The sequence below is a fragment of the Eptesicus fuscus genome, chromosome 4 (assembly GCF_027574615.1).
Source record: "Eptesicus fuscus isolate TK198812 chromosome 4, DD_ASM_mEF_20220401, whole genome shotgun sequence".
NCBI lineage: Eukaryota > Metazoa > Chordata > Mammalia > Chiroptera > Vespertilionidae > Eptesicus > Eptesicus fuscus.
Window position 1 is genome coordinate 44,479,377 of NC_072476.1, and position 13,179 is coordinate 44,492,555.

General features: G+C 39.1%; 1 protein-coding gene across 4 annotated transcripts in view; it reads right to left on the bottom strand.

Moving 5' to 3' along the window:
- The window catches only part of COMMD10 (COMM domain containing 10), a 144,703-nt gene continuing 131,524 nt past the window's right edge, over positions 1–13,179 (bottom strand). For all 4 annotated transcript variants that reach the window (XM_054714980.1, XM_054714975.1, XM_054714977.1 and 1 more), the window contains 2 exons: positions 1,563–1,622; positions 1–852 (listed from right to left, as the gene is read on the bottom strand). In XM_054714980.1, coding sequence (XP_054570955.1) covers positions 814–852; positions 1,563–1,622 — 99 coding nt within the window. In that variant the 3' untranslated portion in view covers positions 1–813. The remainder of the gene's footprint in view (positions 853–1,562; positions 1,623–13,179) is intronic.

The window sequence follows — 13,179 nt, forward strand, 5'->3', positions numbered from 1 at the left end:
TTCAACTACTTCTGAGACAAACATTTTATTGAATGAAATGAATTAACATATTTACAAAAAGAGAATGTAAAAGCTATCTGTTTTGAAATTTTAAGGATAATCCTACAGCACTCATTATAATTCTTTTTCTTCATGATTTGAATCTGTCTCCCACATTATGAAATGAATCATTATTAATCTGCAGAAAGAAAAGCATACCAAACCCTGAACTGTTATTAAATCATTAAACTCAGAAAAAAGTAAAAGTGTGCAGAGAAGCTCACACTGGAATCACTGGATAACTACTACCAGCTCTATTTTTAATTTCTTTCCTATATTATTTCCAAAGCAAAGTATACTCATTATACTCAGGAAAATATACTGTAATGTGTTTGACTGCATGGGGCTGCTTTCTTATTTTTATCAATGTAATTGTTAAGTTCTGTATTCTACGGGTACTCAGTATACCTTATATCCATGGACCCTCCTTGATACCTAAAGGTATCATCAAGTATGTAAAAAATGCATCTAGGCAATAAAGCAAAAATAGGACAGTAAAAACAAGATGGTGTTCACTTTTGTTTTTTTGAAAGCAAAAGTATTCTTAACAATTGCTTGCTTGCTATTGGCTCACAGAACTAGAGAATGTATATTAGAATCTTAGTCCTCAGGAAATTATTTCCCTTAGCTACTATTTGTCTTAGAAGTGATAAACCATAAAATTTACAAGAAGAAAACTACTGAGTCCTTCAGAAAACACAACCTGGCAGTCTGTCTTCAAAGCAAAATGATGAGGTGGCAGGTGTGTAATGTGGAAAGTGGTCTTCAGGAACATCAGGTAAGAGAATCCAGCTGTGCCTGGATGGTCTCTAGCTATTTACAAAGACAAAAAAAGAGAGAGAGAGCTGGTAAAGAAAGAGAAATTCATATGAAGTGCTGTTTAGAAACATGCAAATAGAAGGGAAAGGATGGCATTGGCAATTATGCTTATTAAATCCATTCACAGCAATAAATACACCACTTAATTTTTTTCTTTTTTTGTGATGATATTAGAATTAGTGCTTGCTAAATTTTCAAATTTGTAAAGGAGGATTTCTAAATACTACTGTTTTAAGTACACCCAGCTGTTTCATTTTAAATGCTCATTATATATGACTTTTAAAGGTATGTGTGGGGGAGAATTTCCTGGATTACAAAATCAGTATTTGGAAAGAATCATCAAAAATACTCAAAGATAAATCTTTAAGGCCTGGCATCTTCCTTTTCTTTTGCAAACAGAAATTAAAATATTTAACATTACTTTATATCTAATGTGCCAGTGTGGCTAGGTACCACACAAGTCATTACTTATTGTTTACAGCAATACTCCTATTGCTTTAATTAAAACCATTTCCATTTTCTTCCTGATTTAGTTTGTCAGATTCTCATCTCAGCAATGCTTCCTACTGTGAAACATAAGGTGTTTACAAGTCAAGTTAAAGAACTTAGTTCCATAATAGGGAATATAAAAATAAGAATTCATAAATAAAGGAAACATTAGGAAAAAAAACCCACTTCTTAGAAATTACTTTTAAAATACTAACCTTGTTATAGAAATCAAACAACTCCTTGTGATTAAATTCCACAAGAACTTTCTCCAGACTCTTTAAGAAAGAAAAAGAAAATAGAATTTAGTTGTATACAATTTATAGTTTTTTCTATACAGCTAGCCCCCAAATATGCCATCTTATTCTGAGTAGGTTTAAAAGAAATACAATATAAATGCTACCTGCTCTACTTAATATCATTGTTCCTAGAACTCACAAACGCACTTAATAACACTCCACATTAGCAAAAGGTTTCAACTCTATAGAGACATCTGTTCTTTAGTTGACTCTGCAAAGTTTAATAAAATAGATGCCAGCAAGAGAACAATTTCATTATCTATCTTTTCAAGACAGAGATAATACATGAGATTATATTTCATCTTTCTCAGCAGTCCATTTGAAATCTGGTAAATGCCATTACATAAAGACACCGGGGGCGGCATATCTGATTGGATCCATCCAGCCATTAATGCCTCACATCAGCACTGCTGCTGTCTCTAAGCATCTAACAGTTATGATCTTAACATGCTGAGATTGCTACCTTTTTCAATGTACAGACTCAGCAAAAGTTAACAATTAACACAACAGCTACAAAGCTGGGACTTAAACATGCTCCTTCCTTTTAACCCTTTGCACCCGCTTGCTTTTTTTCTCGATTCCTTTATTCTAATGCTAACCATGTCGAGTCACACTCGACATCCGAGTGCAAAAGGTTAACCCACAATGACTTAGAGAAGAACTCAAGAATAAGGGAGGAGGCAGCCGATCAAAGACTCTCTTTCACCATTGATGTTTCTATTTGCTCTCCCTCTCTCTGAAATCAATAAAAACATGCTAAAAATTCTAAAAAAAAAAAAAAAAAAAGAAAGAAAAAAGAATAAGGGAGAATATAGAAGTGGTTTTAAGTGTTTCATGTCTATATGTAAAGAGATTATCTTTAGAATTTGAGAATCTATGTTTATCCATGGAGTGGCCAAGAGCAATTGTTCTTTAGGAAGGTAACAATGGAGCCTAAGATAAGGCTAAAATTGAAAGCCTAAAAATGAAAGGGGAGCTGGCCTGCTCCCCACATTGCCATGTTCTGGCATGAAACCCCAAAGGTTCTAAAATTTTAAATTCAAATCTGGCCTTCTAGGACATTATTAAGGTATATTATCCAGAAAGGAGTAAGATCAATTTCATTTAACAGGTTGGTAGCTTTATTTATGATTCTAAATTTAGACATACAGTAGGTCCTCGGGTTACATCAGAGATCCATTCCTACGGCGCGACATAACGCGATTTTCACCGTAAGTCGGAACCCACCTACATAAGCACCTACGTCACTCACATGGAGCACATACACAGCAGTGATGAAGTGAAACAGTAAAAAAAATTTAAAAGGAAGATAACAATTCCTGACCTTCACTTATGGTAAATAAATAATAAAAAACATAAAGCACATATGTACATACATCGAAATGACGGAACTTTTTTTTAAATAAATAAACTAGAAGCCCGGTGCACAAAATTCGTGCACGGCGGGGGGTTGTCCCTCAGCCCAGCCTGTACCCTCTCCAATCTGGGACTCCTGGAGGGATGTCCGACTGCCCGTTTAGGCCCGATCCTGGTGGGATCGGGCCTAAACGGGCAGTCGGACATCCCTCTCACAATCCAGGACTGCTGCCTCCCAACTGCTTGCCTGCCTGCCTTCCTGATTGCCCCTAACCGCTTCTGCCTGCCAGCCTGATCACCCCCTAACCACTCTGCTGCCAGCCTGGTTGATGCTTAACTGCTCCCCTGCCAGCCTTTTTGCCCCCAACTTCCCTCCTCTGCCAGCCTGGTCACCCCTAAATGCCCTCTCCTGCAGGGTTGATCACCTTCAACTGCCCTCCTCTGCCAGCCTGGTCACCCCTAATTGCCCTCTCCTGCAGGGTTGATCACCTCCAACTGCCCTCCCTTGCAAGCCTGGTCCCTCTCAACTGCCCTCCCTTGCAGGCCGGGTGCCTCCCAACTGCCCTCTCCTGCTGGCCATCTTGTAGTGGCCATCTTGTGTCCACATGGGGGCAGGATCTTTGACCACATGGGGCAGCTATATTGTGTGTTGCAGTGATGATCAATCTGTATATTACTCTTTTATTAGATAGGATAGAGGCCTGGTACAGGGGTGGGGGCCAGCTCGTTTGCCCTGAAGGGTGTCCCGGATCAGGGTGGGGTTCCCTTGGAGCGTGGGGCGGCCTGAGTGAGGGGCCTGTGGTGGTTTGCAGGCTGGCCATGCCCCCTGGCAACCCAAGCAGAGGTCCTGGTATCTGGGACTTATTTTCCTTCTACAATTGAAACTTTGTAGCCTGGAGCAAAGCCAAGCCTGCTGCTCCCTCCGGGGCGACAGCCATTTCTGTGGCAGTTAATTCACCTTCTACAATTGAAACTTTGTAGTCTTAAGCAGGTGAGCCTGGCCAGGGTGTGCGGAAAGCTTTGCTTCCCCTGTTGCCGCCGGCAACCCTGGCCTGCTCTCAAGCTCCATTCTGCCACCATTTGTTTGAATTTGTTTACCTTCTATAATTGAAACTTTGTAGCTTGAGTGGAGGCTTAGGCCTGCAATGGCTATGGAAAGCTTGGCTTACTCTGTTACCTGGGAAACCTTGCTCTCTGTGGCTGTAGCCATCTTGGTTTGGGTTAATTTGCATACTCGCCCTGATTGGCTGGTGGGCATGGCTTATGTAGTGGAGTGATGGTTAATTTGCATATTACCATTTTATTGGAGAGGCTGGGAGATGGTGGCGTAACCATGAAACGATGTACGTCGAGTCCGACGTAACCCAAGGACTGTCTGTATAGTCCATGGCTCCATTTTTACTCTTGCTTCAGGCCTGAAAATATTAGGAATGGGCCTGATCAAAAACTTTTCCATGACATTTTAAGGAGGAAAATACTCCTAGCTTTCCTTTTTTTTAAATTTGTGGATATTTTACCAACCTTTCAATCCTTGAGAATATAATTAGAAAGTCACAAATTTGCTTATTAGCAAACCAGAATCAACTCACTAACTTGATTGTTTATTCCTCCAAAAATGTTTGGAAGGGTCTGTTCATTAAGGAAGTTATGTTTTCAAACAACTTCTTTTCAGTTTACTGTCAGGACATGAAGCAATGGTAGTCTAGACCCAACAAGGATGTAAGAAAAGCATTATGTTTAATGGGAGTTCAATTGTTTGTATTTCAGGGGTGCGTCTCTTTGGATTATCTAGCTCTACATATATCTTCCAACACTTTATATCGCCCCGGACTTTAAACCAACTCCAGGTTCATTAGTATCTTTGTTAAGGGAAGAAGAGGAGTAAATTAGAATCCAAACCCTCCATATCTCAGCTATCAGTAGCAACTCTAACAATAGGCTTTCTGGAGGAAGATGTAGAAAATCCTGGCTGAAGTCATTTTATAGGCTGAATTTGACAATGGATTTAATTATTCACTTGCTTCCTATCTATCACTGTCATTAGATAATGAGACTTGATTAGTTGGTCCTACCCCGCCTCCCCACCCCAAAAGAGTCAGAAAGATCGTCTGGATAATAAGATGTAGCCTATCCTATATAAAAAGGCTAATATGCAAATCGACTGAACAGCAGAACAACCAGTCACTATGATGCGCACTGACCACCAGGGGGTAAACGCTCAATGCAGGAGCTGCCCCCTGGTGGTCAATGCACTCCCACAGGGGGAGCTCTGATCAGCCAGAAGCTGGGGTCATGGCTGGTGAGCGCAGCAGTGGTGGCGGTGGCGGGAGCCTCTCCCACCTCTGTGACAGTGCTAAGGATGTCTGACTGCCAGCTTCTGCGGGGAGCAGGCCTAAGCCGTCAGTCAGACATCCCCCAAGGGCTCCTGGACTGCGAGAGGGTGCAGGCTGGGCTGAGAGACACCCCGACCCAGAGTGCACTAATTTCGTGTACTGGGCCTGTAGTTATATAATACTAACTAAGAGAAATATCTTAGTGGCATAAAACTACATTTGAAAGTTATCAACTGTATCATCAATTTGTCAATCATATACCAAACTACTTTTAAACTAGAACTAAACAACTCTAATCTTACTTGGTGAAACCAATTAAATATAAATATTTTAATATATGTACATATAACATATATATCTAGATATATGTACACATACACCTTTAGATAGTATGGTACTTCATTTTTAAAAAATATATATTTTTATTTTTTTATAATATATTTTTATTGATTTCAGAGAGGAAGGGAGAGGGAGAGATAGAAACATCAATGATGAGAGAGAATCATTGATTGGCTGCCTCCTGCAGATCCCACACTGAAGATCGAGCCCACAACCCAGGCACGTGCCCTGAGGGTATCAAACCATGATCTACTGACCAGTAATCGAACCATGACACTCAACCACTGAGCTATGCCGGCTGGGCAGTACATAGTCAAGTGTTTAAGAAAAAAGTTTACAAGAACATTACATCCTCATTCTTCCAGTAACCAGGTACAAAGGATATGTTCATACAGGGAAAACTGTATTTTAAGTAAAAACATGTTAGAGAAAGAACAGAGAGTTTATAATGTCTTCCAAAGGAATATAATGACTAGATAATTAATAAAAAGTATTTCTGGGAGGACTTTTTGTTGCTTGTTTATTCAACAGAAATATCAGGGGATATTGCTATTATTTACCATAACTCATTAAAAACTTACTAGATTTGTGTGTGGGGTTTTTTGTTTGTTTGTTTTCTAAATATATTTTATTTGATTTTTTTAACAGAGAGGAAGGGAGAGGGATAGAGAGTTATAAACATCGATGAGAGAGAAACATCGATCAGCTGCCTCCTGCACAACCCCACTGGGGATGTGCCCGCAACCAAGGTACATGCCCTTGACTGGAATCGAACCTGGGACCCTTCAGTCCACAGGCCAATGCTCTATCTACTGAGCCAAACCAGTTAGGGCTAGATTTGTGTGTGTTTTTTTAAAAAGAGAAGTAATTTCATAATATCTAATGAGGCCAAGATATTGTTATACATGCCCTCCACAAAAATGAATACTTTTTAAACATAAAAATAAATAAGATAGTTTTGTTTTATTTCATTTTGTTGTTGCTATTGTTTTATTGGAGATAAAGAGGGTGGTTGATTTTTACTGAGTCATCCACACAATTGCACGGTCCCTCTTGAGACAAAAGTAAGATGGAGGCCACTGCTAATGATACCTGCTCATGTGAGAATAGAGCAGGGTAACATTTTTTTTTTTTTAGTCTCCTTGGTTCTACACAATCTTCCTTGATCTAACTTTCTAGTTTTATTTCCCACAAGACCCTCCAAAAACCCATATTCCAACCAAACTGATGTACTCACTATCTCCCACATATCCCACACTTTCTTCCCTGTTTTTCCTCATGTGGTCTCCTACTTTCAGATGAACTGTGGTTCTAAATAGGTAAGGTAAAACAAAAAACTAAAAGAAAGTATAAGTGAATATCTCCATTACCTTGGGGTATATAAAGACTCCTTCAAAAAGACATGAAAATATACTAACTATGTAATCTTTAATTGAATGTGAGCTGTTAGTAAATAATAGCCTATCTAATAAAAGAGTAATATGCAAATTGACCATCACTCCAACACACAAGATGGCTACCCCCATGTGGTCAAAGATGACTGCCCCCATGTGGACACAAGATGGCTGCCACAAGATGGCCAGCAGGGGAGGACAGTTGGGAGGAACCATGCCTGCAAGGGAGGGCAGTTGTGGGCGATTAGGCCAGCAGGGGAGGGCAGTTGGGAGGGACCAGGCCTGCAAGGGAGGGCAGTTGGGACCAATCAAGCCTGCAGGGGAGGGCAGTAAGGGGTGACCAGGCTGGCAGAGGAGGGAAGTTGGGGGCAACCGGGCCTGCACGGAAGGGCAGTTGGGGAGGACCCAGGTCTGCAAGGGAGAGCAGTTGGGGGGGACCAGGCCTGTAGGGGAGGGCAGTTAGGGGTGACCAGGCCTGCAGGGGAGGGCAGTTAGGGGCAATCAGGCTGGCAGGAGAGCAGTTAGGCATCAATCAGGCTGGCAGGGGAGTGGTTATGGGGTGATCAGGCTGACAGGCAGAAATGGTTAGGGGCAATCAGGAAGGCAGGCAGGTGAGCAGTTGGGAGGCAGCAGTCCTGGATTGTGAGAGGGATGTCCGACTGCCCTCGAGGGGTCCCAGATTGGAGAGGGTGCAGGCTGGGCTGAGGGACACCCCGCCCCCATGCACGAATTTAGTGCACTGGGCCTCTAGTACTAACTATAAAGAAAATGATTGATAAGTTAGAATACATTAGATTTCATCAAAACACATCATCAAAAGAGTCAAAAGGTTAGCCGCCAAGACTCACATCTAGAATACATAAAAATCTCTGCAAACCAATAAAAGAGACAAAACTCAGTTTAAAAATGGACAAAAATATATGTAAAATCATATTATACATCAAAAACTAACACAATGTTATGTCAATTATATCTCAAATTTTTAAAAAGCCACCTGGGTGGTAGTGTTTGGCTTGGGAGAAGGAAGAAATTATCAGAAGATTCTTATGATGCCAAATAGATTGTTCAAAGAGACTCCACTCTAGCTAATATGAATGATTTGGAGGCCTGGCTGGTGGTGGAATGCCAGAGGTGGAGGAATTAATAATTAGGAACACAGCCCTTCTCTTGGTAGACTTCCTGGCAGTTTCCCCAGCTGAGAAAGGTGTCCAAGAATGCCCTGGGTTGACAGATATTCTCTGGTTAAAGGAAACAAAGAAAAAAGACAAGAGACTTGAACAGACACTTCACAGAGGAGGATGTCCAAATAGCCAAAAACATACAAAAATATATTAGAAACCATACTGCTGGGAGGGATGGAAATTTGTATAACCATCCTGGAAACTTGTTTGGCAATATTTACTAAAGCTGAATATATGCACAACCTATGACCCAGAAATTCATTCCTAAGTGTAATACTGCACTCAACAAAATTGTACCCATTTGGATACCATGAGATCAGTACAAGAATATTGATAGTACCATTATTCAAAAGAACCAAAAGACGGAAGTAACCAAAATTTCTTTTAACAGAAGACTATATAAACAAATTGTAGTACAGTAATACAATGAAATATTATACAGACATTAAAATAAACTACAGCTAAATACAACATCTTGTATGACTCTCACAAACATAATGTTAGAGACAGGAACTGAAGAACGCATACCAATTGATTTTGTTTATATAAAGTTTAAAAACAACAACAACAACAAAAAGTTTTAGAGAAAAATACTTAGGTGTTAAAACTATAGAGTAAAGCAACCAAGATACTATTAGAAGAATGACTTCCTCTGCCAATGTAATGCCAGCAGTGATAGAGAAGTGTGAAAACTTCAGATTTGATTGAGAGGTAGAAGAGAGAGCACTTAGTGACAGACTTGAGTTGGGGCGGAGGGGTTGAAGGAATAGAAAAAGTCAAGAATGACTCTCAGGTTTGTGGCAAGAGAAACTGGATAGATGTAACTAAGATAGGAAACTCTAGAAGAGAAGATTGGAAGTGGGGAATCAAAAGTGCAGTTTCAGACATAATTAGCTTGATGTCTGTGAGATTTCCCTGAAAACATGTGAAGTAATTCTGGAAAGCCAGAAAAGAGATTTAGGTAAGAGAAAAACATTTGAAAGTTACTGATATATTGATATTTAAAATTGTAAGAGTGGATGAAATTGCCTTAGAAAAGAATGCAATATGAGAAGAGAGGGTAACCTGGGGCTGAACCCTCTTTAGGAATGCCAATATTTAGGGTAGGTATGTGTTCCATAAATGATGAGTATCATTAGATTAGCATGTGTTTTCTATGTGGTATGTGGTAATATATGGTGGGCATTTATTACATGGATCAAAGTAATTTAGTATGTTAGTATACAGGCAATAAAACTGGTGGCTTATTTTTAAATATGCCTTCAGTCTTCCATATTCCAGTAAAACCCATTATAATCACTAATATTGTTAACTAAACATACACAGACTAGAAGACTTACTCTCTTTCTTCTGCCTTATAGATATAAGATTACAACTCAGAACCCATTTAGGAATTTAATTACTTAAATTGTCAAAGCTGGTCTCATGCATTAATAATACCAAACTTAAACTTCTGCACCCTATCTGAAAACTCTGTAAAGTAAAAATGAAAGTGCAAAGATTAACATCCTGCCAATTTCTTAAAAGAGAAGATGTATTGTTCACCCATTCCTTTTCATCTTTAATTTGTAATCCTGTCTACAAGTACCTGGATAATGTTGCACATAGCCATTAGCAAAATTTCCATGGAAACAATCTAGTGAGGTCTTCAGAGGGGTCTAACTTGATGAAAGCTGACAGTAAAAATGTCCTTTGCTTTCCCATTAGTTAGGAATTAGGAACACATACACATTTTCCAAGAGAGAAATGTATTAGCCTCTCCATAAATTATCTAAGCCGAAATAGCCTCTAAATAATACAGATATAAACCAGGTAAGAATTAAACCAAATTTACATTGCTTAGCTTTTAAACTTAAATTGGATATCAGAATTAGAAATGATACAATTATCTTTTTACCTAGAAAATTATGAGTGGAGGATACTAGTAAAAGAAAAACTACTACTACCTTATAAGTAGGAAGTGAATGAAATAAAGGATCTCCCTGAGGATTTTCTACTGTGAAAAAAAATTATGTAAAACTGTGCATGAAATACACTCACTAAATGTGTAATCAGAAGTATCTATTTCAGCTGTTAAAACATTTAACCCGTTATCTGTATATGCCCTTTTCATTCTGGCTAAAATATTACTTTGTTTTTCTATAGACAATACAATGTGTTTGGCAGTCATATCATCACCATTTTCTGTCCTCTTAAAAATTACAATGTCCTATGCATGAGCAGATCACAAACTTGGGGCCAATAAAAATGCACCTCATATAGTACTCATTAATTGTAATTTATTCTGTGTATGCTGATATGTCATTATGATTTTCAGCTTTGGCATTGAAATATTTAGCTATGGTTGCTGAATATAATCAGCAAGATAAGAGGTTTTGAATATGATTACATGAAGCTCCTTATATATAGTGAGAAATTAGATTAAGGTTAGCACTGAAAACTATGAAATCGAGCTTTTTTCCTGTAATAAATATTATAGGTGATGCTATCTTTTTTTTGGAAATTATACTTTATTCTAATTATAAGTACTTATCTGATTACTGAAGCATTATCATTACAGATTTAGAATAGCTGCATTACTTAACTTTTCAAAATGTGTATTAGTATCCTAGCTGAGGAATTCCAGGTAAATTACAAATACCAAACAGAAACCATATTATGTTTCCAGTATATAGTTTTAAAGACTATGAGCTCAATGCCATTTGTTCATCATATGACTTTATTGTCTTCATACACATAAATTTAGATGATGTGTGTGTACTTTTAAGAGCTACAGTGTATTTTGCATCCTAAATTAAATAACCTAATATAATTTGCAGTGTTAATAAAAAGTAATTAAAAACATATGTTGGTTTAATTTTTTTCTATTTTGTGCTGTCATGTCAGTGTTCAAGGAAAAGAGTACCAATATGTGCACCTAAATGAGTATTAATTTCAATTTAGTTACAATTTACATCTCTTCTAAGCTAACTGAAAGCTCTGTTTCTGCAAAATAAAAAGGGTAATTTCAGCATTTGCTTCATGTTATGAAGGGTACTGAATTTATCATATAGGGGGACACCTGAAAATCCACTGTTAACCTTAACATAATAATGGGACACCCCCTATCTTACCCTCAACACACTGGGCCCAAAGTCTGAAAAACAGGCAAACACAATAACTCATTTAATTATGGGGTCAATAAAGGCACTAACTGTTTAGAAGAAATTGTTACCTTGTAATCATGTTGTTCCATTACAGGTTTTTAACTTGCAATGGTGACAGATGAAGACTGAGCTCATTTTTCCATCCAAATTAATTTCCTGCTAACCTAATTAATAGATTACAATTTGCAAAATCCTCTTGGAATCATCAAATGAACTAACAATGCATATTCTAAAAACCAAAATGGTTCTAAACACATTGATATTTTTTATAATACTGAGTCTATCAGGCGCTCACAAATAAGGTTTCTATTTTACATTTGATATACAGTGTTTGGGGAATATTACTATGAATTCAACACAAATAGAATTATTGGCAGATAGTTCAGTCTGTACTTGAGTAAATGGTGGAGCGTGGGTTTTATTTTTGGGAAAATAATAAGATTGGAGAATTTAACTTACAATTTTTAAAACATATTTATGGAAATACTGATCTATCACACAGCTCACCCATTTTAAGTAAGTAATTCAGCAGTTTTTAGTATATTCATAGAATTGTACAACTATCACTATAATTAATTTTAGAGCATTTCATCACCCAAAAAAAGAAACCCCATACCCTTTAGCTATCATCTACCAACACTCCTAACTAACCTTGCCTCCCCCCTCCACTCCCTGCCGTTCTAGGCAACCAGCAATATACTTTCTGTGCCTATAAATTTGTCTCTTCTAGAGACAATATAAATTTTAAATAGATCCCTGATGCACCCCATTATTTAAGGAATGAGCTATAAAAAAGTGGAGCTCTGAAAACACAAAAATTGAGGAATGCCTTGAAAGGTAGGATAAAAACTAGAAACGTGCTATCATGGACCCTAAGGAAAGACAGAGTTTTAAATAGGAAAAGGTGATTTAAGTATCAAAGGCTCCCAAGAATCAACTGAGAGAAGGACTAATACATTTTAGATTCAATGACAAGGAGAATGTTACTGACACTGGCAGAAGTATTTTTGGTGGATTGGTGAAGAGAAGCCAACCCCAGTTGATTAGAGGGGTGAATATAAAGTGAGGAAGTCAAATGAATGTAGACCAGGAGTTGGTCAACTATAGTCCACAGGCCAATTCTGGCTAGCTGTCAGCTTTTGTAAATAAAGGTTCATTGGAACACAGACACACTCATTGGTTTGTATATTTATTGTCTACTGGAGGCCCGGTGCACAAAATTCGTGCACGGGTAGGATCCTTAGGCCTGGCCGGCGATCAGGGCCTATTGGGGCCTTCCAGCTGCCGGCTGGGGCCTTCCTTCCCTGGCTGCTGGCCAGGGCCTTCCTTTGTTCCGCACCACCTCCTGGTGGTCAGCACACACCATAGCAAGCAACAGAACTCCTGGTCTCCCAGTCGAACTCCTGTGGGGACACTTTGCATATTAACCTTTTATATATATAGACTAGAGGCTCAGTGCACAAAATTCGTGCATGGGGAGGGGTGTCCCTCAGCCCAGTCTGCATCCTTTTCAATCTGGGACCCCTCGAGGGATGTCCAGACATTCCTCTCACAATCCAGGACTGCTGGCTCCCAACCGCTCGCCTGCCTGCCAGCCTGATTACCCCCTAACCACTTCCCTGCCAGCCTGATTGACGCCTAACCGCTCCCCTGCTGGCCTGATTTCCCCTAACTGCCCTCCCCTGCCGGCCTGGTCACCCCTAACTGCCCTCCCCTGCTGACCTGGTCACCCCTAACTGCCCTCCCCTGCTGGCCTGGTCACCCTTAACTATCCTTCCCTGCAGGCC